Source organism: Dermacentor variabilis, chromosome 3 (assembly GCF_050947875.1).
Source record: "Dermacentor variabilis isolate Ectoservices chromosome 3, ASM5094787v1, whole genome shotgun sequence".
Classification (NCBI taxonomy): Eukaryota; Metazoa; Arthropoda; class Arachnida; order Ixodida; family Ixodidae; genus Dermacentor; species Dermacentor variabilis.
Window position 1 is genome coordinate 49,170,978 of NC_134570.1, and position 26,404 is coordinate 49,197,381.

Genomic DNA, 26,404 nt, shown 5'->3' on the forward strand with positions numbered 1-26,404 from the left:
GTTTACATGAATGCGACAGTGGCGCATCGCATTTCCCAGCGCATTTGGGAAAGGCGATGCGACGCCGTTTACATGTAGCGCATTAACTCTCGCGAGAACGCAGCGCCGCAAGGTGTCGCATAAGGGAAGTGCAGCCGACTTCCGGTCTAACTGGTATCCGGTAGTGGGCGGAGTGCACGTTGGTGGCTGAGTGCCGAGAAATAGACAGTTTTGGTTTAGCGTACGCAACTTATAGCGTACACTATACGCTATAGTGTACACTATACGCTATAGTCTAGCGTACGCTAAGCAGCGCACGTTTTTTACAGTTTTAGTTGACCAGCGAGATCTTCGGATCTCAGAGGCCATATGCCGTCGTTGTGGCTATTTCCCGACTCTAGACATAGGTAGCGCTGACATCTCGAATGTTTCTTTTGTTAGGCTTCGACCCGTTCGAAACGAGCTGTGATCTCGAAAACACTACAAGGTTAGCCATAATACTCTGTCGTCGAAGCGGCCTGAGACTAAGCGAAAGCCGTTTACACAATCATTTGCTGCGAACGAAGTTCATTTTACAAAAGCAACGCCAAATTCAATTCGAAGCAGGCAGCCGGGACCGCCGCCATGTTGGTGGCCAATTCCTTCCCATCATTCCTAATGCGACGATCCTGCGTTTACATGCTCCGCGAGAGTCGACTCGCGCCCGTAAATCTACCCTCGCCTGGCGCACTAATGCGATGCGCCTTCCTAGCGCATTACTGCTGTTTACATGAATGTGATGCGCTATAAATGCGATGCGATGCGACGTTGTCGCATTCATGTAAACGCGGCTACTGCTCTTCATTGAGGCGCCACGACAGTTGTCGAGAAACGTGGCGCATTTTTCAGTCGATGGGCGGCACTGTGTTCAACTTCGCTAGTAAGAGGCGATTGGAAGACTGGCGGAAGAAAAGCAGGGAAACGACAGGAAAACGGAGACGTACAAAAACGAAGTTCACAATAGGGGGTCAGAAAATTTGGTTATGGGAATTCATCGTGGTTTTATTTTCTCTTTTCTTTTCCTTTTTAACATGGGTAAGACATTGGGCAGTATAATAGCAATGGCTTGGTGGCGCAACCCACCGCCCAGTTCCAAAGGGGACGGTCATAACATCCATCCATCCATCAGAGTGAGGGCCAGCTTCGAGTCGAGGATCGTTTGAGAACACGGGGGAATGTCTTTCTTTAACAAGTTACAACCCCTCCCCCCCCTTTCTCGTATCGGGTATGTGTTTCTAGCCGTTTTCGAGGGCTGACCACGAACATAGTGCAGTCTAAAAATGTGCACCAATCCCGAAGATATATAGCGCAGAACAAATATTTAAGCAGTCCGACGCTCCTCCTACTCCCTTCACGCGAGGGATGACGCGCTAGAGCGCCGTGTGATCCCGTCCCATTCTCATCCCAACTCGCTGAAAAAGACATTGTCATTGATCAGCTTCGACTAGAGATTGAATTGCCTTCCAACTTTTTATAATCAGCCACCGTTCTCGTCGGGCCGATCCCGCTGACAAGGTGGGTGGATCCACCGATCGGATGGATGAAACGAGATAAGGAATATAATCGTTCCGTTATCTAGCCCGTTCACATGCAACGCCTCCTAGACAGCACAACGTTGATAACTCCGATGTGTGACGTCGTGCTACCTTGCCCGACTGGGATGGAATCTAATGGGGACGTTCCCGAGTAAGCCGCGGTGATTTTGACGTCAATGCTTTCTTCATGCCGGGCTTGGCAATGGAAATTTCGGTCGAAGTAACATGACTCATAAACCAGAGTGCACAAGCTTGCTGCCTAGGAGGCGGTGCCGTAACTCAACCGAGAACCAGTATTCTGTGACTTTCCACGTCATTTTTATCATCCGTCCTTCCCGATGGCTGATCCCAACAACAACGGCGCCGCCACTTCTGTTTGTGCCAATGGCAAAAACGATGGGAAATGAACTGGATCATCAAGAAATGCGACACGCAGCGAGTACGCCAGCGTTTACACTGAAAAGTTCACAGCAGAACAACAACAACAAAAAAAACACACACACATTGTACGTTCAAACAGCGTATACTGTAGCGTCTCACTCAGGATTTTCAGAAACGGCGATGCCAAGATAGTGGATGTCATAAGTCTTGAGTACACAGGACACAGGAAAAAATACTGTAGTTCTTGGTTATGGGCATGCGCACGGCAGCCAACGCTGTTTCGCGATGTGCACTAATGGCATATTCGACTGGGCGCCTCCATCCTCCGAATCAGAGTCGGGCAGATCCGGCGTTCCTCGAACTCAAATGCAGGGGACAGGCATGCAAGCCCAACGTGCAACCAGCTCTCGGAGGAGGAAATGGCAGACGCGAAACTACGTTACTGTAGCGACCGTCTGATTTGGCCAGTATATTTTCATAGCCAAACCTGCCAGCGGCGCTGCCGGCGAAAAAACGGCGGACGCAGGACGCCACCAGGCATGCGGTTATACGGTGAACCGTCGCCAACAGCGGCGACGCTGCGTTATACCGCAGAGTGTCACGCTGATGTGGCGGGAAACGCTGTCAAACTCGACGGCTGCTCCCACGACAGTGCTCGGAGTGCCTGAGAGCTCTCGACGCGCGAGGAGAGCCATGTATGGAACAGAAACAGGCGGACGTAAGGCGCGCACGCTCTTTCGAAGACAACGCTGCTCGCGAGAGCAGCCCAGAGGGCACCGCTCCGAAAGGACCAGCCGAAGGTGCCATCAAAAAAAAATTCGCGCACTTCGGTGGGCCTGTCTACCACCGATAATCGTCGTCTTTAATCTTGGCTTTCCTTTTAACACGTCACTACCGGTACTTTCACATATCGAAGGGCATGCGAGTGTCAGAGTGACACGGTGCTCCCGAAAGCAAGCTTTTAGCGACGGCAGAGTGTTAGAGAAAGGAAATGAACGCCAGACGCAGATTACTGTAATTTGATGAAAGATAGGCCCCAAATGGCCACTTTCTCCGGCGGTTTCAAAAGTGTGCAGCTGTGATACGTACTGTATGTCCGGCACTCGCGCTGATCGCAAAACTGCGGCACAGGCGGAAAGGCCGACCGGGCAACAACGCCTGTACTACGGTACGTATAGCGTACAACCCTTCCACCCCCACCCCCCCCCCCCCCACACACACACACCTCTGAGAAATATATTCCGCGGGTGCCTCAGAGCTGGACACGCGTGGCACGGTCTGCCATTACATCCTAGTGAGCAGTGCTCTTCTGCTGACACGACATACGACGTCAGTCAATATAGAGGAAAATTGTAAGCGCCACGCGCTCTATATATGCTGTCGTCTTATCCGTGAACGCGCTACGGTTAGCATTTCTGGCACATAATTCATTCGTCACCCATGTTATGATTTTACAAGTAAAATAAACTAATACAGAACTATAAGGGCAGCATGGTACACAGAAAATACATATTATGTACCCGCCATATTCCATGGTTGAGCAATGTCAAATGTAGCCCGAGTGTACGTCGCGCAGTTAAATCGATATTCAACATATATGCTTGGAGAGTTCTGCATCATTGTAACATCAACAAGGAAAGCAGCTACGCAAGTAAAAAAATTAGTAAATAAAGCTAGTCGAACAAGAGAATAAAGCGAGCGAAGACCCTTAACTGCGTTTCACAAAAAGCCAGCCATGCAGTTATGTACGGTAAGAAACACGAATCCGCAGAATGCAAATAGAACAGAAGAGCCCAGCTCGTAGTCAGCATTCTTCTGCTTCTCTTTAAATGTACATATTCTTCTTTTAGTTTCTTTTTTTTATTATACGGCATCTAGCTCAACTCAAGAGCATATTATTGCAGCGTCGTTGGGCTCTGCGTCCGTTTTTTTTACACGTTTCTTAGATAGCGTGTTTCCTAAGCGAGTCGCAACGTAGCCTGCACGATCTCTTTACATTGGCGGACAAAGCGGCGAAGTCGACAACAAACAACGCAACTTGGAGACTTATATTTCGCTCTTTTTAATACGACACCCTGAATGCTTGTATATCGAATCAGCACCATATTAGATGTGCATGCGGCGTGCTAAAGCATTGCAGTGAACCAATGACCGGTAAATCAGTTTCAGTTGTCATTAATAAGCGAGCGAGGAAAGAGAGTTACTCTACACCGACGTTGAATAATATATGCATGTCACCCAAGCTCTATATATACTCGAGCTACGTGTATACCGACAGGCGCCGACACGCCATGTGCCAAGTGTCGCATTTCGATGAAGCGTTATATAGGGCACTTCAGTCGCATCACAGCACTTCCAAGAAAAAAAAAAAGAAAGACGTCCACACGAGGATAGCCCGAAGCTATCCGAAGCTACACAGAACCAAAAAAAGAAAGAAGTAAAAATACGAGTTTTATTTTATGGCTTTGTGCTGTACTTTCATGAAACCACCTCCACCTAGCAAGTTACTGCACTACAAAAATCGCCGGAAATTTATCGTCAGAGGCCCACCCAACGGTTACGTCAACTAAATCCAGAAACAAAAAAAAAGACAAAAAAAGAATTCATGGGTGCCTCGCAATGCTGGGCCAAGAGACGTTTGTCCTGGTCGGACATGCTGAAGAACGGGACGATTTAGAAGGTGTCAGTCAGAAAACTGCACAGCTGACCGTAGCTGAGAGTAGCGGTGTGCGAGGCCTGATGGCAAACTCTCCTGAAGAATGGACAACTTCCCGATAAAGAAGTCGACACAAAAAGTTTGGCCCGCTACCTTTTCGCGACCGCGGCTCTGTTGACATCTAATTTTCCGGGTTCGTCGAACGTGCGGGGTGCCATCGAGAGGCTGGCATAATTTAGAGCATATACTGGAAATATGTGGTCTCCAGTTCAAGTTGCAATTCAATAACACACCTAATCATCTTATAATACCTAGCTGTTCTATACAACACTACCCTCAAGATGAATTTGCGTGCCTGAATTGTGTCACGTTTTGTGCATCGTGAGCGGAATATTATGTATTTAGTCTTATCCAAAGCATAGAGTATAATTTTTTTTTGTTCACTGAAAACCGTAAGCGCGAAATAACCGCTCAATCTGGCTGCGAAAGCAATGTCGGTGCTATGCACAGGTGTGTCGAAAGCAGTCAAAGCTACAAACTACAAGTTATCTGCTGCAAATGTCGGCAATTGTACTCTGGATCCTTCTGTACGTAAATCGCACTTTGCCTGAAGTATTAAACACTACCCTTAAACCGTTGTTTCTATAGTGCTGACACATAAAAGTTATTCAAAGCAGACGAGACTTTCTTTTACCGTTTCATATGTGCTTGCTCATTGACCTTGGTCTTTTCCGAATGAACAGCGCGAACCCTTTCCTCCTCCAGCAAAAAGAAAAGAAAGGAAAGCCACCAAGCTCCCACAAAACAACACGTTTTGTGGGAGCTTGAGCCAGAATGAACCTTGAGAACCTTGAGCCAGAACTTTGAACCAGAACCGGCTCCTCTGCTGGTGTTTGGTGCCTCTAGCAGCTATCGCCGGGAATGAGAAAAAAATATTCCCAGTCAGCTACTCTACCACTGAGCCATGCCAGCGCACGCTAGCACGCAGCGGAAAAATGCCCTATAAACGCGCCTGGTTCTATGCAGCGACAGTCCCATTGACGCACTCACGCTTTTCGCTGACTTTCGACGAAAGCGTCACTGGCCTGGAACTGTCGCTGGTCCGGTAGCAGGTTAAAAGGTTGCTTTGCAGTGCTAACTTGTCTTGTCTTGTCTTGTGTCCCAGACAGTGGCGCATACCCACTATGGGGGATGGGCCAAGAAGCAGGCGGTTTTTCGTGTGCTTAGTAGTAAAGCGAAACTAGATTTAAATTGTGGAGCATGAGACTAGAACTGTAATTTAGACGTATGATGAAAATATTGTGAAGAATTTTGATAAAATAAGTTAAGATAAATAAATGAAATAAGAGAAAATATTGATAATTTTAGAAAGTCAGCAAGTTACTCTTTTTGTATCTCTAATAAAATTGTAAATTGCAAGAAAAGCATCCTTGTGGCTTGATCCCAGTGAGGTCGCACCAAAAGAAAGAATGGCTGGTGAGGTTAGCGATAGCCCAAGTTTGGTGAATGAGTGTACTAATAATTTTCTTTGTCTTACAAAGCGGCGGCAGGAGAGACAATAATGTTCGATAGTTTCAGGTGCACTGCAAAACGAACATAGAGGGGACAGAGCGAGACCAGACCTGTGTAAGTAAAAATTACTCACGCTTGTCGCTGACTTTCGACACAGGGCCTGGTAGCAAGCAGCAGCCGCACGTACACCGGGTCCCAGGACAACGGCTGAGCAAGGTCCTCGATGAGGCGCTGCAGCTTCGCGGCACGCGCAACATCCACGCGCACTACCGCGCTGGGACTGTCGCTGCATAGAACCAAGATTAAAGACGACGATTATCGGTGGTAGAAAGGCCCCCGAAGTGCGCGAATTTTCTTATTTTTTTTTTTTGATGGCTCCTTCGGCTGGTCCTTTCGGAGCGGTGCTCTCTGGGCTGCTCTCGAGAGCAGCGTTGTCTTCGAAAGAGCATGCGCGCCTTACGTCCGGCTGTTTCTGTTCCATACATGGCGCTCCTAACGCGTCGAGCGCTCTCAGCACTCCGAGCCCTGTCGTGGGAGCAGCCGTCGAGTTTGACAGCGTTTCCCGCCACATCAGCGTAACACTCTGCGGTATACGGTTCGCCGTATAACCGCATGCCTGGTGGCGTCCTGCGTCCGCCGTTTTTTCGCCGCCAGCGCCGCTGGCAGGTTTGGCTATGAAAATATACAGGCCAAATCAGACGGTCGCTACAGTAACGTAGTTTCGCGTCTGCCATTTCCTCCTCCGAGAGCTGGTTGCACGTTGGGCTTGCATGCCTGTCCCCTGCATTTGAGTTCGAGGAACGCCGGATCTGCCCGACTCTGATTCGGAGGATGGAGGCGGCCAGTCGAATATGCCATTAGTGCACATCGCGAAACAGCGTTGGCTGCCGTGCGCATGCCCATAACCAAAAACTACAGTATTTTTTTTCCTGTGTCCTGTTTACTCAAGACTTATGACATCCACTAATCTTGGGATCGCCATTTCTGAAAATCCTGAGTGAGACGCTACAGTAACGCTGCTTGAACGTCCGATGTGTTTTTGTTGTTGTTGTTGTTCTGCTGTAAACTTTTCGGTGTGAACACTGGCGTAGTTCTCTGGGTGTCGCATTTCTTGATGATCCAGTTCATTTCCCATCGTTTTTGCCATTGGCACAAACAGAAGTGGCGGCGCCGTTGTTGTTGGGATCAGCCATAGGGAAGGACGGATGATAAGAATGACGTGGAACGTTACAGAATACTGGCTCTCGGTTGAGGTACGGCAGCGCCTCCTAGGCAGCAGGCTTGTGCACTCTGGTTTATGAGTCATGTTACTTCCACCGAAATTTTCATTGCCAAGCCCGGCGTGACGAAAGCATTGACGTCAAAATCACCGCGGCTTACTCGGGGACGTCCCCATTAGATTCCATCGCAGTCGGGCAAGGTAGCACGACGTCACACATCGGAGTTCATCAACGTTGCGCTGTCTAGGAGGCGTTGCATGTGCATGGGCTAGATAACGGAACGATTATATTCCTCATCTCGTTTCATCAATCCGATCGGTGGATACACCCACCTTGTCAGCGGGATCGGCCCGACGAGAACGGTGGCTGATTATAAAAAGTTGGAAGGCAATTTAATCTCTAGTCGGAACAGATCAATGACAATCTCTATTCAGTGAGTTGGGATGAGAATGGGGCGGGATCACACGGCGCTCTAGTGCGTCATCCCTCGCGTGAAGAGAGTAGGAGGAGCGTCGGACTGCTTAAATATTTGGTCTGCGCTATCATTGGGATTGGTGCACATTTTTAGACTGCACAATGTTCGTGGTCAGCCCACGAAAATGGCTAGAAACACATACCCGATAGGAGAAAGGGGGAGAGGGGTTTAACTTGTTAATAAAAGACATTCCCCCGTGTTCTCAACCGATGCTCGACTCGAAGCTGGCCCTCACTCCGATGGATGGATGGATGTTATCACCGTCCCCTTTGGAACTGGGCGGTGGGTTGCGCCACCAAGCTCTTGCTATTATACTGCCTAATGTCTTAACCATGTTAAAAAGGAAAATAAAAGAGAAAATAAAACCACGATGAATTCCCATAACCAAATTTTCTGACCCCCTATTGTGAACTTTGTTTTTGTACGTCTCGGTTTTCCTGTCGTCTCCCTGCTTTTCTTCCGCCAGTCTTCCAATCGCCTCTTACTAGCGAAGTTGAACACAGTCCTGCCCATCGACTGAAAAATGCACCACGTTTCTCGACAACTGTTGTGGAGCATCAATGAAGAGCAGTGACCACTTCTGTTCAGGGGTAGCGCTGTGAACGACTTCCTCAGTTCCGTTACAGGCATACGTAGCTGTACAAGGTAGCCATTGAAAGTTTAAGCAAGAGAAAAAATATTAAGAAAATCTAGTCAAACTGGCTATACTGATTAAGCTTGTATGTAATATCTGGTTAGCACAAGCAGCCTAGGCGACTATCTGTCGCCGCCCCGTTACGAAGGCGATGTCAATAAATCACCGTTGAGTCAAGGTGGAGGGCTGAGTGGAGGAACGTTGTAAAATACGGCTCATAGTCTTATTAAAAACGAGAAAATATTCCAGCGAAAGGAACCGCTACATTACAGATTGTTTGCACGTGGCGTCGACGACGCAGCTTCTTTCCCTGCTAGCACCCAAACATGGCGGCCACGATCACGCCACAGCACCGTATCATCACGCACACCTAATTTTATTTTTTGACGGTCACCATTTTGCACCGGATTATCGCTGTTATCGATTTGTTGCCCGGTGGCAAGACGTGCCTGCCGTGCTGTCACGTTTCTTTATACGCAACTTATCGACGTGCCAGCTACCCTAAGGTGGCAGCCACGGTGGCGCCAACGCAAACCTGATGCCAGCTGTTGAGAGCACTGCACAACTTCAACGAAGGCCGACGAGAACCAATCACAGTTAAGTACAAATAGATTAACTATATTTACGGCAACGTGCTTACCTTTCGTGTCAACAAACGTAGCAAAATATAAGGAATTGTGCTCTAATCCTCATACGTTCATTATAAGTCAAACCTGGAGATGCTATAGTGAAGTTTTAAATTTAATTTATATCGCGGAGTTTAAGGCTACCAGCGCTCAACGCAAGTACTCGATGAAAAAGTGCCGTTGCTCGTTAGCTACATTAAATAATCGCCAAAATGTGCAGCGGGATGTATACACGTAACTTATACTGGCGACTAAAGTCGATACGAGGAGAAAAAATGACATGAATGGTAGGATGCGCTGACTGTGACGACATTGCTGGCATCAAGGCGCTCTTTGTCTCACAATTCCCGCGTAAAGGGTGCTTTGCCAGTAAGGCTATATTGAAGACGACCGAACAGCGGCGCGTCGCCACTTCTCCCTGCGGTCCCATTCGTTTTCTGCGTCAGCTGTCAATACCCTTCTACGTTTCCCACGTTTGTGGGATGGCTCGATGCGTGTTCTCACTATTGAATCCATTTGCGTGCTTATATTGGGAGCACTGGTCGCGTCAGCCTCTCTTTAGTGAAACTGCATGACGGGGGAACTGCTCGCACGTTTCTAACCACCATACTAAAATGTCAATTTGCAATTCAGTTATTTCGTACGGTCGCCGTACTAGTGTTTCAGTAATGAGAGTATTCGCATCAGTTCCGAAATAAATTTTTGTTTTACTGGAAATGTAAATAAAAAGACACGGAATCAGCGGATCGAATACGGCAACGCTTTGGTAGGAAATACAAGGATGAGTAATCTTGCATTGAAAGCCGAATGAACGTCAATGATGTAGTGTGCGGTTGAAGATTCATTAATTAAATATAGCACGACGGAAAAATAAAGAAAAATTACCGGAATAGTATTCCGACCCCACTTATAGAGGAACAGGCTCGCATAGCTACAGCTTCAAGGTGATGTTTCGATCTGGAAGCGCGCGTAGCTTAGCCCTCAGAGCCATTAATTATCGCACTGGACAAGCGTCACGGCGAGCCGAAGCCACTGTCGTCTGTGAGAAACGGAGCAGCCCGGGCAGCTCGCGACTCTTCGAATGGCGTGAAGTGTCGGGTAATGTCAACCGAGCCGGCGAAGGCTGCACGTGACTCGCTGCGGACGTGTCATCTGCACGAACGACGAGCGAGTGCCGCGTTAGGGCCGCGTCAAGCCGGTGGCAACAACCGTTACACGAGTACCTGTTGCGTGATGGTGGCCCAGTCTACACAACTGGTATATTTTCTCAAGGTAGAACCTGATTCGCATATTCTCGAGATCTGGAAAGAGAATTTTTTTTTTATCCGAGTGTTTATTCTAGGGTGGTTGCTTGGGGTAGTTGGCAATTCACGATAAATAACGACGTACAGCGCGAAAGACAAGACTGCAAGAGACGACATACACAGCGCAGTGTATGTGGTCTCACAGTCGTTGTCCTTTACGCTGTACGTAGTTTTTTATCATGTTTTTATCATTAGGGTTGCCAACAACTTATCCTAGAAGGTAATGGATCAACAGTAAGGACATTCTTTTTCGGTGTAATGCGACTCCGTTAAAGGGTCCATGAACCACCTCTTGGGCTTGCTGAGAAAACACAGACCCAATAGCTGACATCAATCATGAAGGGTGTTTTGCGCGTCTTCCTACTGTTACTGCGTGAAGTAAATGAGGATCTGCTTGCGATATTATAATACTTACGTACAACAATAATTACAGCCCATGCTCGGCCTCAAGGGCGAATGAGCAAGCAGCACGGCCTTAAAGAATGATAGAATGGTCCTTTGTACAAGTCTAAAAAATTGCAGTTAGTTACAGCCCGCAAGTACGACTAAGAATAAAAAAAGAGCAAGTCTTCGAAAGTGTCTATCGCACGGCCGTCATCAACTTAGTTCCTAGTGTCGCTAGCGAGTTCTATGGCAATGCAAATGCAATGAATATTAAGTGCAAGTCGTGGCACCGTTAACTTGTATGGTGAAATTAGGAGCGTTCCCAATAATTGTTGGGTGCTGATTTGTTTGGATGTTAAGAAGTTTTGTAGAATGTCTGCCCTGTATCTTCGGTGGACTAAACATGAAGCCTTGCTTACAGTTGATTAAAATTAGGGGCAAGTTATGGACCAGGTATAGACGAAGTTTCAAGCATGTGGAATAATTAGAGCCTCAGCAGTAGTAAATTATGTATGCAAGGGCTCTGGAGCATTCATGATCTATTCTATGGAATCACAGATATTGAGATACGGGGAATCTCTTACCGCTGTTCACACTGCGAGCGGCGTGTCCTGCCTCTGGTTCGTTGGCAAACGAGGGCTCCGCTTGTCCCAGATCATTTATTATCAAAGTCAGGTTGGCATCATTGATGCGTTCGGCCTGTACCTGCAGTAAGAATATTTCTTTCAGTCTTTCTGCTGCCTTACAACAAGGTGCCATGAGTAATTGCACAGCTTACCAAGATCTAGCATACGTGAGCATATTAAAGAATATAATGAAATAACAAAAGTTATGGCTATTTCATTTCTGAACTATATTTGGCAGTCGCGGAAGCTGACGCTTCCAAAGCATTGCACGACCAATGAAAAGAACCATGAAAAGGTGTAGAGTAGCGTGTGTTTGTCAATACTCCCAGGGCAACTTAATCCCGCTGGCGTTCTTACTATTGCTAGTAGGTATAGCGGGGCGGGGCGTTTCTTGTGGCGCTCGACGTTTCTGTGCAGGCGCGAGCAAGAGCGGATGCGAGAGAGAAATTCTTTCTTGGGGCCTTTGCTGCTTGAATAAGTGACTCTGCCTAGGCACTACAAAGGAGGTTTCTTGGCACGTGTTGTATAATTGTCCCCTAGACATGCCGGCTGTTACGTTTCGCCTACGACGCGCGGTATAGCCGGCGCGGATGCAACGGACGCCGGGGCTTCGTTCAAAGCGGCAGACATTTTGGCCCGTTCAGCGCCGCCGATACGCCTCCCCGCCAAGCGCGTCCAGGCATGTTTCAATGCCACGTGTCTTCAAGTGTGCGTGTGTGTGTGTGTGCATGTTGGTGCCCACGCTTGTCAAAGCGCGGCAGCCGGGGAGAGGTGCTCCCCCAAATGTGAAGCGAGGAGGTCTGAGCGGCGCCGGCCCGGCGGATGCGTCACCTACTCGTCTCAACGTGCCCGAGCGGCGCCGTCACGTGCGCGTCTATCGAGGCGTTCTTTCTTGCCCTCAACTTCGAGAGTATAAAAGCAGCTGCCCCCGGACGCCAAGAGAGAGGCTCCGATTTCTTCAGTTGAGTTACGTGCTCTCCCGTCTGTCCACTTCGGTCGACCTGACCGCCCGCTCTTTTGCGATGCTAGAATAAACAAATTGTTCTGTTACCAGTCGACTCATGCTTTGCCGGGACCTTCGGATGCTTCCAGTTGTGCCCCAGGCCGCCAGGCCAACGCTACCCTTGGGGCTTGCGACCCAGGTGCAACAACGGGTGTCAGCGCTGAGATTCCAACAACTCGTGCCAGCGGTGCGATTACAACAACTGTCTGCCAGCGGTGAGATCGCGACAACGGAGGCCAGCAGCGAAGACATGCGGTTGACTGTATGCTGAGCAGCACAACGACCATCCGGGAGCAGTGCAACGAGCCCTGTGTGATGACTGGTTGCCTGCAGCGGAACGACTGCGCTGAATTCTTGGCTGCGAGGTTTGGTGAGTGCGGGACTTTCTTCTTCTGAGTTTTGCCAGGCTTTTGTTAGTGTCAGAAACAGAGCTGGTAATTGTGGTTGTCGTTGCTGCCGGGTTAGTTTGCGGCAAGACAATAGTAGGCAGTAGAGAAAGCAGCATTCAGAGTAGCCATGGATTGGAAGTCGTTGCGCAAACAGAAATTGCTGGAGCTTGCAAGAGAGTTGGGTTTGGATGGGTCAGACAAACTCAGAAAACCAGAACTGCTAAGGGCTATTCTTGAGTTAGAGGCTGAGGATGACGAGCTGTCGGAATGCCTTGAGACCATTGAGGAGAGGGAGACGGCAAAAAGACAGGAGCGCGAACTTAAAGAACAGAAAGAGAAACAGGAGCGCGAACTTAAAGAACAGAAAGAGAAACAGGAGCGCGAACTTAAAGAACAGAAAGAGCGAGAGCAACAAGAGAAAGAAAAAGTGCGCGACCGTCAACACGCTTTGGAAATGAAGCGTCTCGAGATAGAGATGGAACGCGCTCGTAATGGAAGTCAGGCACACGGTGCAGGAGAACGAGTATTGTTCAAAATGACTGACCTGATGCGGCCGTTTAAGCTTGGAGAGGACATTGGTTTGTTCCTGGTTAACTTCGAGCGAACGTGCGAGAAGCTGGGGTTCTCTCGGGAAACGTGGCCACAGCGCTTGCTCACTTTGTTACCCGGCGAGGCGGCCGACGTAGTCGCTCGCTTGAAGAGAGAGGAGGCAGAGGATTTCGACAAAGTGAAATCGAGTCTGCTAAAGAAGTACAGGCTGTCAGCAGAGGCGTTCCGTCGCAAGTTTCGGGAAAATGAGAAAGGCAAAAGTGAGTCATATACAGAGTTTGCCTACAGGCTTATGTCAAACATGCAGGAGTGGCTCAAAGAAGAGAAAGCGTTTGGTGACCACGAGAAAGTTCTGCAGTGTTTCGGGCTGGAACAGTTTTATAGTCGGTTACCTGAGAACGTGCGGTACTGGGTCTTGGATAGGCCAGACGTTTGTACAGTGGCTAAAGCCGCCGAGCTAGCCGAAGAGTTTGTGACGCGTCGGGCTCGCGGAGCTAAGGACGGTCAAAAGGGTGAATTTGGCTCCAAGTTTGAGAGGCCAAAGTTCACACCCATGAGAGCAAGGGGCGACAGACGTAGTGCGGATGCGAGTGAAAGCAGTCCGACCGAACGTAAGGAGACGGCGGCAGCCGAAGCCGAACGCAGAAAGCGGTTCGAGACGTGGCAAGCGCGCGTGTGTTCTACGTGCCAGAAGCCGGGTCACTTTTCGGCGCAGTGTCCGGAAACAAAAACAAAAGTCGTGTTTTTGTCATTATGCAGCACTGACGAGAACATGAAGCTTCTCGAGCCTTACATGCGAGACCTCCTCGTGAACGGGAAAGAGTGCCGAGTGCTTCGCGATTCCGCAGCTACGATGGATGTAGTTCACCCCTCTTACGTAGAACCCGATATGTTCACGGGCGAGTGCGCATGGATCAAGCAAGCCGTGGAAGCTCATAGCGTGTATCTGCCCGTAGCAAAAGTGCTTATTGAAGGACCTTTCGGAGCACTTGAGACTGAGGCCGCAGTGTCATCTATGCTGCCCCCCCAGTACCCGTACCTATTTTCGAACAGGTCCGATCACCTCCTGCGCGAGAAGGGGCTTTTGTTTGGTGAGGCTAGCGTTCAGGCCTTAACCAGATCGAAGGTTCGGGAGCTCGCTGCAAAGGCGGTAGTTGCGGGGCCGACGTTGTCAAACAATGAAAAAGGGTCAGAGGCGCAGCAAGCTGATATTCAGAGCACGCCCGAACTGAATAAAATTGAGCCTGTAGCGTTGAAGGCACCAGATACTGCAGAGGAAATGCCCGACACGGGAAAGTTAGAAGAGCTATCTGCAGATTTGCTCATCGCGCCTACGTCAGACGGACTTAATAGGTTGCTAAAAGTCAGCCGGTCGGCTTTGATAGCCGAGCAAAAAAAGGATGGCAGCCTAGAAAACATACGCTACATTGTCAAGGAAGGTATCGCCAAGAAAAATGCTCGCTTTGTGGAAAGAGGTGGGGTCCTGTACCGGAAGTATCTAGACCGCAGGGGAGTGGAGTTCGATCAGCTGATCGTGCCTCAGTGCTACCGTCAGGATCTGTTGCGCTTGTCGCATGGGGGTTCGTGGTCCGGACACCTAGGAGTTAAGAAAACTAAGGACCGTCTCTTGCAAGAGTACTATTGGCCAGGGTGTTTTCGGGACGCAGACCATTTCGTGAGGACATGTGACACCTGTCAGCGGGTGGGCAAACCAGGGGACAAATCGAGGGCGCCGTTGAGATTGGTACCTATCATTACGGAGCCTTTTAGACGGCTCGTTATTGATACAGTGGGACCTCTGCCGGTAACAGCCACTGGGTACAGACACATTTTGACTGTGATCTGCCCAGCGACAAAGTTCCCTGAAGCAGTGCCGCTTAAAGAACTCAGCTCAGTTGAGATAGTCAATGCACTACTGTCCATATTTGCGCGAGTTGGTTTTCCTGCGGAAATCCAATCAGATCAGGGCACAGTGTTTACTAGCGCTTTGATGACAACTTTTCTCGAAAGGTGTGGGGTAAAGCTGTTACACAGCTCAGTGTACCACCCACAGTCGAATTCCGTTGAGAAGCTCCACTCCGTCATGAAGCGAGTGTTGAGAGCATTGTGGTTTGAACAACAAACTGACAGGGAGCTGTGTCTGCCTGGGGTGATGTTTGCATTGAGGACCGCGCCGCATGCGGCTACGGGGTTTTCGCCAGCTGAGCTAGTGTATGGTCGCTCGCTGCGATCTCCGCTTCGCATGCTTCGAGACGGATCACTGCCCTCTCCAATGGCTGCAGAACATCTCTCCCAAAAATGGCCGCCTCCTGCGCTGGAGCCTCGCTTTGCAACAATATTCCTTTGAGGTGCGTTACAAAAAGGGGAGTCTCAACGGTAACGCCGATGGCTTAAGTCGAAGCCCCTAACGTAGGAATCAGCCTCAAAGTTGATTGTTACTGATGTTTTTCTTTCTGAGGCAGGATTTTTAACCTATTGCTTTTGTTTAGTGTTTCAAAGTGATGACGTGCTTTCTAGTGCAATTTTCCAATTTGTGGACGCGTTCTGAGTGCTGCTAGACTACTGTAAGGAACTAGGCAGTGGTATAAAAGGGGAAAGAGCCTGGCAGGACTTGGTGAGGGTTGTTTCGTGCTTGCTGACTGAGCGGTTGAGTTTCGGCGTAGTTCTAACGCTTGCCGGGAACGAGAACAAAAATGACAACTCTCTCGAAGTCACTTTGCAGTGTCCTGTGTGAACCTGAACGAGAGAACGAGGCCTTCTCTGTGCGCTGCGCTCAAGAAACGCCGAAGGACGCCCGACTTCGGTTATGAGCATCATCGAGCGACATCCCTCCGGACAGCGGATGCAGTCCCCTCACCATCGGGATCTCCTTCCCCCGGCGGGGCGGTCTGTTACGTTTCGCCTACGACGCGCGGTATAGCCGGCGCGGATGCAACGGACGCCGGGGCTTCGTTCAAAGAGGCAGACATTTTGGCCCGTTCAGCGCCGCCGATACGCCTCCCCGCCAAGCGCGTCCAGGCATGTTTCAATGCCACGTGTCTTCAAGTGTGCGTGTGTGTGTGTGTGCATGTTGGTGCCCACGCTTGTCAAAGCGCGGCAGCCGGGGAGAGGTGCTCCCCCAAATGTGAAGTGAGGAGGTCTGAGCGGCGCCGGCCCGGCGGATGCGTCACCTACTCGTCTCAACGTGCCCGAGCGGCGCCGTCACGTGCGCGTCTATCGAGGCGTTCCTTCTTGCCCTCAAATGCGAGAGTATAAAAGCAGCTGCCCCGGACGCCAAGAGAGAGGCTCCGATTTCTTCAGTTGAGTTACGTGCTCTCCCGTCTCTCCACTTCGGTCGACCTGACCGCCCGCACTTTTGCTATGCTAGAATAAACAAGTTGTTCTGTTACCAGTCGACTCATGCTTTGCCGGGACCTTCGGATGCTTGCAGTTGTGCCCCAGGCCGCCAGGCCAACGCTACCCTTGGGGCTTGCGACCCAGGTGCAACAACGGCTGTCAGCGCTGACATTCCAACAATTCGTGCCAGCGGTGCGATTACAACACGGCATTACGGAGTGCAGTCGAGTTTGTTTATGCTCCGCCACTGGCTGCCCATGCGGTGTGGCATTGGGCATGAGCGCCCCGTTTGGTGATCACTGTGTCTGAAGGGGCAAGGTTCTGACTGATGTTGTATAAGTCATGGGTAGCTTTTTTGTCGTAACAAAAGATTGTATTTTTAACAAGCACTGCTCCAGGAAGGCACATGTAACCAGCTAATGGAGGCCTCAGGAGAGCACCCAAGGGGTAGTGGGACGCACCAAAGCTAGAAGCAGGGCGGCCCATGAGTTGGGGCCGTGCAGGCCTCGGTGAGCCCCAACCCAAGGACCAGGCCGGTTTCTAGCTTTGGTGTCCCCGTTGCCGCTTTGGTGTCCTCTAGGAGCCGCCAATAATGCGAAATAATGACACGTTGTTACCATTACTAAAGACGCAGTTGAACAAATATAATTACTCCCAGCCGCCAACTTTAATAAACACAACCATTTATTCATCTCACTAGTGATTGACAGTAATGCAAGAACAGCGTAACGCTGAACTTGGCAATATCGACAGGTGGTGCTCACTAAAGCACCAAATTATCTTCGAATGAGTCCAAAAACCTGTTTTGTTTCATAACCTTCAAACAACAATTCCGCCTACTACTACAAGTGTATCATTAAGTAATCATATGCTACCAATATCTGACAGCGTTACAATTTTGGGTGCCATTTTAGAAAAGCTATTAAATACGCATGGTTACCTCGCTTGTAAAATAAATTTCATTTTGTTCTCACTTTATCATCAAAACACGCAGCTATTTTCAACCTCATACTCTTCGCTCGTTGCATATCATTGTTACATACATTGCCATTTATCATACTCTAAGCAGACGCTGCGCAGACGAGGTGGCACGGATGAGCACATCTCGATGGGCACTCGGCGTTCCTATCAACTAAGAATTTGTGCAGCTTCCACAGTGCTGCAATAAGCCAGTCATTTCACTCCTTAGCGCCAACGTTAGATCCATTGTTAATTTATTTATTTACACAATACTGCAGGCAGCAATGCTGCCGAAGCAGAAGGATTACAAAAGATGCTTTTTCAACATATTTTCAAATGAAACACTAGATGTGCATTCAACAATACGTTCTGCTAAATGATTCCATTCTTCGCTCGTAAGTGGAAAAAAATTATTTCTGAAAGATTTTAGTGCTTGCAAATTATGACTGGACTACTTTAGATTGGAAAATGCGCGACGACCTTTGTAGAGCATGTGTAATATATGTGGCATCCGTTACAGGAAGTACCCCGGCGTAAAACACTTTCGTGTTACAATGTACTTGTTGCATGTGGCTACTATTCGCCAGTCACGAAGGCGGAGGACAAAGCCGGTCCGCACCGCGCAGCATGGTCCGACTGGATCGTACGAGCGCGAGGACTCGCACGGCCCTGTCGGGCACAAAGCAAACGCTGCACAATATGCACTACATCTGCATGTAGCTGCGGTCTGCTACGTAGCGCAGATACGGCAGGGTGCCCGGACGAGTCCACTGGCTCAGCGCTGTGCTGCTCGCTCATGACAACCGCGTTTGGCTTACGTTTGGCGCGTCGCAGGCACCAAAATCGGGGGCAGTGGCGTCTACATTAACATCCAAATTCAAACGTGAACTGCGCGCCATGGTGACATATAGACAGCGGTGCCTTGTGAGCACGCCCCGCTCTGTCGTAACATTGGCAGTTAAAGGCATTGAAGGAGGAGCGGAAGCACCGCGAACGCCGCGTTTGATTGCCAATAAATCCACTTCTGGTGAAACGCATCGAAGTACTTTTCGTGACAAAGTGTTTATTAAATAGCCTATTTTAACTTCCAATGCTTTTCTCCACTTCTGTAAAAATGTAAGTGGATCAGGGCCCGCTTAGGTGCCTCCGAATTCGTAAACTTTACGTAAAATTGGTAGAGTTGACATATACCCAAACAGCTTGTGACGAAAACTGAGAAAGTGTATTCGAATTAAGAGAAAGCATTCACTTACCCCTTGGGTGGCCTCCTTGTCATTGATTTGGTTGATATGTTCATCATCAGGTCTGATTTCTTCTTGGAGTGTTATCTTATATTCATAGCCCAAAGGCATCTTCTAGCTGTACTGGAAAAACATGGTGAGACATATTCAAGCCGGGACATACCTAAAGGGTTCCTGAGCCTCCCCTAGGGCTCGCTGAAAAAACAATCAGCGGATAGCATACGTTTCTGTGAACACCCCAGCCAAGTTTTGATGTTTTGCGCGGCGCGTGGAGTTCACAAGCCGAGCGCGAAGTCGCCTTTCTCTCAAGCGCTCTCTTTTACAGCGATGGCTTTAGGGCCTCGTTACGCGGAAAATCCGGCGTTGGCCGTGCGCCGACCTCGAGCACAAATTTCCGTATATATCAGGTATGTTTATGCCATATCCCACGCCTTGCTATATGACATGCGGCATGTGCGAGTTATATTGTCGCATCATTGTAGTACTAAAGTTGCTCATACCTGGTCTTACATTCCGACAACGTTATTCGTCGGAATTTTGAGAACGATAGTCAAGAAAACATTGTCGTGAAAACAAAAAACCATCAGCGCATGCTTTTAAAGCGAAGCTTTCTTTGCTTCTTTCTGCGACTTTCCCGCTGCTGCAACACAGCTGCTGTGGTCTTGCATGCCGCCTTAACGCCGGCCACGTCGAGACGCAGACCAGACGCGCGCCTTAAACTAACGCCGGCCGCGTTGGGACGTGGCTGAGGTGTGGCCTTGTCGGAAAATCATGAAACGCGTGCACCGTGGGCGTTCTGTTCCACGACAGACGTTTATGAGCTGTAACTTTCAAAATCCCGAGGAGTGACTTTGTAAAGAATGTAAGACAAGGTATGCGCCACGTGGAGTGCCTGCGTGGTTGTGGTTCAGACTGATTATTCGCCTAGCGATGCCCGCGGCGTCCACAGCGGATTTTTCGGGACAATCGGCCGTTAGCGTACATGACAGGAGTGTGGCACAATGACGACCCAAAAAGCTCGTGTCAACATTTACGGCGCATCGCCTGTGAACAATGCCCACTGGACGCCGTAACTAGGCGCGACCCCCCACAAATGGAGTGCGGGAGCTGCCGCGGTTGTCTCCGTGCTCATTGCAGCAGCAAGGACAGCGAAGGGAGCAGGCGGGGAGAATGTTGGCGAGGAAATAGAGAAAAAGCAGGCAGTTCTGCGACGCACAACGCTAGAACCCACAATGGCGCCAAAGCGTGCACTCAACGCCGAGGAGACAAAGGCTCGCAGAAAGCGTCGAGCAGAGCAGCCAGGGTAACATTGCACATCACATCACGACTGTCGTATGCGGTCGATATATCACCGCCAATCAACGCAAACAGCAGACGAAGCTTCGCTTACATCGATTCTCTCATTGCGTAGGATATGCATATTTTTACAGGGCCCCGAAACGTTACGGCTCTCCCGGCGAACTGCATAGGTTGAGGACAAAGAGGCTGCCCTCGCGTTTCTTGGTTGGCGTTAATTTCAATGAGGACGTGTTCTCTGTGACACGCCGCGACATCATGCACGAAAAAGTCGCAGTTTTGCCCAAAAGGCGAAGCAACAATTGCGATAGCAAATTAGTATACATAGCTATATTAAGCAAAGATAGTAGATTTATCGGCCGTATAAACTTGTAAACACTGGCTTACTAAATATACCTTAACAAGCACGGTGTCAGATTTTTTTTTTTTAGTTTTCATGTCGCGTTTCATTGGCAGTTTCATTTTATTTTCTTTATTTGGCTTGAAAGTCGACCCTCCCGTTACAATCGTGGTCGTGTTACATTCGATTAAATACGGCATGTAACGCCAGCGAGGGATCTACCGAGTAGGAGATGATGGCCATGAATTTTCTGAGCTTTCTACAATAACGGGGAGAGAATCTGTCAGCTGTTCAGCGTTGTGTCTGCCCATCCCCTTAAGGGGATGAGATAGGAATCTGCAAGCTAACGTTGGAACTCACCACAGTACTGAAAAGCTGAATCATTTGAGATGTAGACACTTGAGCTGGACCCTCCGACAGGCTCGATATTAGTCGTTCCATATCTTCTTTCGGCGCTTTTTCGACCGCTACCGCAGTAGCATCGGGGAGGGCTGAGCCTGCACCACGGTGTAAGATATACACTCTCTATACTCCGTTTCAGACAGGTGAAACGCTCTGCTAGCTACGCAAGAAGTTCGGTGACAAGAACGTATCACTGCGCGCTTTGCGTCCGTGCCTCTCTGCGCGCCAAAGGCGTATGCTCGTGCGAGCATGCACGTGAGGCAAAAACCAAAAAGAAACGCAATGAAAAAGAAATTGATGTAAAACAACGCATGAAATAACCGTATATGACAGTTTGTTTCTGAGGATTAAAACGTTTTTCGTACAACACTCAGCCTGTACCAAGAACAGTTCCGCACAATTACGATCAAGAATACAGCGTCGCACCCGAGCGTCTGGGAGGACCATGCATTGCGGCTGGCGGAGACGCTTCTTCCGGCCAACGCGGCGTTTTATTTTTTTTTTTTACTTCAATAGCATTTTAAGGTTATGCTGCATCACGTCATTCGCTATCACCCAGCTGGCGTAATCACACCTGACCAACGACCAGGGAAACTCTGAAGTCTCTCGTGCTTGGAAATGAAGTATTAAATCACGGAAAGAACCGATGCCGTTTCGACACTTTCCGTTTGCACTGAAGTAACATTTTGAACTGGCGATGCGCCTTGTTTCTTCATCCGTGAAACGGTAGCCAGGTGTCCCTTGATACGGCTGCAAGTTTTGTTCCGGGCCAGACAATTTCTGAAGACGCCAAGTGCCCGCCACAAGCCGCCACAATGGTAACATGGACCGATTTGATGCGTACAAAACGAGCGATTTTCATTCGGCCAATTGAACCGGGCTCGAACGCCGTCCAGCTGACGCGTCGCGCAGGCGTTCGAGAACGCTCGACCACCTCGAGTACGCCTGTCCATCTAGCCGGGCGGGAGGCCATGGCCATATTTACCTGAACGCCGCGCCGCCGAACCGCCATCTTGCGCCGCTCCGATGGGGTGTATACGTTCTCGGCGTCGCCCAACGCTTGGTTGGCGTTCTGCGTCGCCGCCATTTCTCGACCGATTTCTTCGGCTTTATCCAAGGTCAAATGTTCTCAGTGAGCCGAAAACTTGTTGGATATGTGGGTTGGCGATTCCATTAATTATTTGATCTCGGATCCGGTCGTCGTACGTAGCATCGAATTTGCAAGCGAGCTATTTATCCTTGAGGGCCCTGACGTGTTCCATGAAACGCTCAAACGGCAGTTGCTTGGGCTTCTGAACGGATGTCTCTGCGCCAGGAGTTTGCCGAGAATAACCGATCCAAGAGCTTCAGCAGCTCCTCGTACTTGCTCGTCGTGGCCGTTGCCTCCGTAGTCGACGTACTGGGCGTCTGGGCCGCATTTCGTAATCCCGTTGCAGCGGTAGTTGTCGGCTGTGTCTCAGCCTGTTCTGCCGCGTCGTATTTCAGTTAGCCTTCCCTACCCAAAACGCTGATGAGAGCCGACGCTCGACACTCGTCCTCCCATCCGCTCCCGCCCGCCGACTTAATGTGTACCTGGAAATTTTGCTTCCATCTGTACCAAGGAATCAGAGGAGGGCCAGGTAAGTCGAGGACCAGAGGAAGGTTTAAAAAGACGCCATTCTGTAGCGTTGCAAGCAGAAGTCTACGGCTAGGGTATCCGAAGGAAGCAGACAATAGGCGTCTCCGAAGATGACCCCAGACGAAGAGGGCCTAGGCCGACGCCAGCTGAAGCATTCGGAGAAGCTCCGAAGGCATGCGAGCAAAGAGTACAGGAGCGAAGTAGATAAGTAACATTGTCACTTACGGCATTTGAGACAGCAGGTTCTTCTAAATCCTCGTCGCCATTCTGTACCGTCGCACCCAAAGCCGGCCGACGGAGGGGCCTCGCGTCCGAGAGGACGACGCAATGAAGTTGCCGGAGACGCTTGTACCGGGTGAGAAAGCCTGGCCAACGTGGCGTTTATTCGACTTGCATAGCATTTCAAGGGCATGTTCCGTCATGCCACTGGCTAGCACACAAGTGGCGTGATCACACCTCATTGGTGGCCCTCAGGTGGCGTGATCACACCTCATTGGCCTATTGAATTCATACAAACGCACAGACATGGAGGTCGTGGCTCCATCATGCGATCGCTGCAGATAATTGTAGCGCGTGATACTTATGACACCAGAGCGCAGCACGAGTCAAGGAAGAACATCAATTTCTAAGTGCGGACACAGCCACTGCAACACGCAACTCTAGCCTCCACAGCGTTGCACCTGATTTTCCGAGACGGAGTATAGCTGAGGACACTCGCGAGACGCTCTCGACGCGATGAAGTAGCAACAACGCGCGTCCACCGGCCCGGATGACGGAAGCGGATACCTATCGGCGGGACGACGCCTAATTAGTGCCAAGAATCAAGCTAAAACCACCCAACACCTACACAAACGCCGCAGAGTTGCAGCGCTTACCTTGAAATGCTCTCCTTGATGAAGCGTCGAGCCTACAGAGAGGAGTAGAAGGGTCCTGGAACACGAGCACCGAACAGACGAATGGTTGGTTGCGGCAATGGGAGCTTGCCTCGAGGGCTTGTTCCACGCGCCCGTGCCAGCGCAAGATACGATCTACTAGATGTATATGTAGAGCCTAGATGTTAGCGATGATGATGATGATGATAATAATGATGTAGCTTCAATTAATGGCACCAATTAATGGGGTGATAGGCCACGAACCGGGTGGTACTACGATTGAAAAATGAAAGAATTTAGTTAATAAATCAGTGATTAAATAAATAGTAAAAAAGGAAAATAAATGAATAATCGAAGACAAGAAATGAATCGATAGTAAATGAAATAATGAGTGTACAACGAGGTAGTCACCACTGCGTAGATAGGGATATAGTAAGGCAAACCTATTAATAAAATACATAAAGGATAGAAGTAAAAATGAGCAAGTAAAATTTCGAATAATAATATTATTAATATAGCTGTGAATTTGTGTTTTTACTTTGAATTTTTCTTATTTATAGCTTACTCAATGAGAAATATATCAGTCATGACAAACTAGAAATATTAATAAGGTAATCTTGTGTCACAGAGGAAATTCTAACTGGCTTGGGAAGCGTTCCTGTGGCTGTGTCCTGATACCGCTGCTGCAAGTGAAGGTATAACAGTATTGCATAAAGGCCGTCCTAGATTTCGAAGGGGAAGTTGTGAACATCGTTTTCGATGAGTAGAAAACCGCCGACATGATAACAAAAAGTGATCGATGGATGCCGGCTCATTGTAGAGGTAGCATAAAGGGGATACTGCCAGACCACATCTGTGCCAGAAAAAATCAAGCGGTGGAATACGGCAACGCAGCCTTGTATATGATACTTTGAATTGCCAGTTAGAATACCATTGTCGGTTCCAAGAATAACTTGCATGCATAAAGTATGCATATGTTGTTAATGAGAGTTCTTTTTTGTCTTTGGTCAAAGAAAACTGCCTATATTTGGCTGCAGTGAAATGCGCAGTTGCCGGCAGCACAGATGTACTCCATTCTGGCGGACTGGCCAAGAACCGGGTAGAGCAATATAGAAATAAGAAAAATATTTATAGATCATTGTAACAAGATTTGTGAATGGGTATATGCGAAATATTAGATAGATAGTAGCGCATGATTTTAATAGAATGAAGGAATAAAAGAATAAAAAGAATACCTAATCGATTTTGTAGAAATAAGGAAACCTCCTGTTCTGATTCTATAGCCCAAATCTTTCTGCTCTTACGACGAAGTCCTGGATGGTATCGCCAACCTTCCTTTCGTTGTGCCCAAGGGTCGAGGCCCCACAAAATAGTCAATTTTGAGCATTTATGTCTGATCTAAGAAGGCGTAACGGTGTTTCTGATGCTGGTTCTTGCAATTCAGAATGTCTTTGACAATCAATAAGGAAAACGATGTAATGTTTCATGTTTCCCGCAAGAGATACAGTTCGGTGAGGGATCTAGACCCCAGAACGCCTACACAGGTTGTCCTGCATAACTTGAGCCAAGGTTTTAAAAATGAAAGGCACTCCGGAAGCAAGTTGAACCATATGCCTAACGTTGGCACTGGCCTAGAGTTACTCAGGCTACTCTTGATTTTCCACTTAACTAAAGGATCTGTTATGTTTAATCAATCAACTTTTTAAGTATTGGCTGCAGACCCCAAGTGTGGTACGCAAAGCTGTAGAGCACCTTGAGAAACCTCTCAATGAATTGTTTCCTACACGATATATCTCACATGTTCCTTTTTTCCACGTTTGAAAGAAAGCTCGTTTAATATTTAAAGAAATGCCACGTGATGGGGCGCTTGCGCACATACATGGAGAATATCTATGCTTGCGCAGTGTTAATGTGATGCCCTCAAGCGTGCGACGGATGAACAAGGTCGGCTGGCAGCGAGACTGACCCGCGACAGGGCGTTATGCCTGGTGTAGGTATCTGGGCATGGGGCTCTTATCGCATGACGGTGCAAGTGTATGCTGCTGGCTGAGCGTAGTCCAAGCGATAAAGCGGCTAAGGCCACGAAAAAGAAAAGACGAAAGCAGGATTTTGATTCTGCTTGAAAGAAGAGCGAAACGCGTGGGAACGATGAAAGGCGATGAGGGTTGCTGCAATTTTGCCTTTGTGCACAAATGACCTTGTAGTAGTTTTCGAATTGAAGACGTAAGTAAGACGTAGAATTGAAGACGTAGGTAACTTAGAACTCATGCTTTGACAATGCCCCGCGTTACGCGACGGCGTCACATCGTCCAAACGGGAGGATGCCCTAAGCAGCCGTGATCTTGAAGCACAGAAACGGGCTGTCCATCGGGCCCGCGATGCAGCAGAGAGGCTCGGCCTTTCTGTACCGACGTGAGAGCGGCCCGCTACGTGCTGACACGCGTTCCGAAGTATCAGAATAAAGGTTTACCATACCACGCCATCAACAACATTTCTTTCTCTGACGAGGAGACTGACGGGCAAGTAACATAATTTATTTTCCTAATGTCTGCAGCTTACTCAATTTCTGTGGTGAGCTGGTCATTGTTTGCGGCCAGTGAATGAGTGCAGACAAACAGGCTTGCATCCGCAGCGTGCGCAATGCGCGGCAAGGTCGCCTGATAAGGCTAGTTTCTCAACATTACACCAGTGCTCACGTAATCGCTCGTTGATGCACCTGCCTCTCCGTCCCGCATACTCCTTGGCACAGGCAAACGAGAGTGTGATAAAGAGTATGTCGCCGTCCTTCCGCGCTACTGTGTAGGGCCCTAGCAACTAGCCGACCATGCAAGCTGTTCTTTTGAACGCCACCATCACTGGTGGTCCGGCAGTTTACGATTTGGAGCAATTTTTCGGAGTAGGAAAAATGACGTTGTAGCGCAGTTTAGGAGAAGCCAAAGCTGCACTTTGGAGCAGTTCTGGAGGGGAAAATTTTGCCTTTTTGGAACACTTGGAGTAATCTGTAGCCAATTGGTGAAGCTTGTTATT

The 26,404-nt window shown here is 49.0% G+C and overlaps 2 protein-coding genes across 16 annotated transcripts in view; one reads left to right on the forward strand and one right to left on the reverse strand.

Moving 5' to 3' along the window:
• The window catches only part of LOC142575569 (uncharacterized), a 29,636-nt gene extending 6,119 nt beyond the window's left edge, over window positions 1-23,517 (reverse strand). The window contains exons 1-7 of one of the 14 annotated variants that reach the window (XR_012826682.1): window positions 22,731-22,978; window positions 20,846-20,982; window positions 18,862-18,972; window positions 11,330-11,450; window positions 6,236-6,388; window positions 5,641-5,772; window positions 5,483-5,499 (exon numbers count right to left, since the gene is read on the reverse strand). Coding sequence is in view for 9 of the 14 variants with exons in the window: in XM_075685045.1 (XP_075541160.1) it covers window positions 18,862-18,960 (99 nt within the window). In the remaining 5 variants the exon portion in view is untranslated. Of the gene's footprint in view, window positions 1-5,482; window positions 5,773-6,235; window positions 6,389-11,329; window positions 11,451-18,861; window positions 18,973-20,845; window positions 20,983-22,730; window positions 23,183-23,380 lie in introns of those variants that run through there. The other 13 variants (XR_012826681.1, XR_012826683.1, XM_075685043.1 and 10 more) reach the window with 13 other exon arrangements.
• LOC142575567 (uncharacterized) overlaps window positions 1-26,404 on the forward strand; it is a 365,001-nt gene that overhangs the window by 201,294 nt on the left and 137,303 nt on the right. The window lies entirely within an intron of this gene.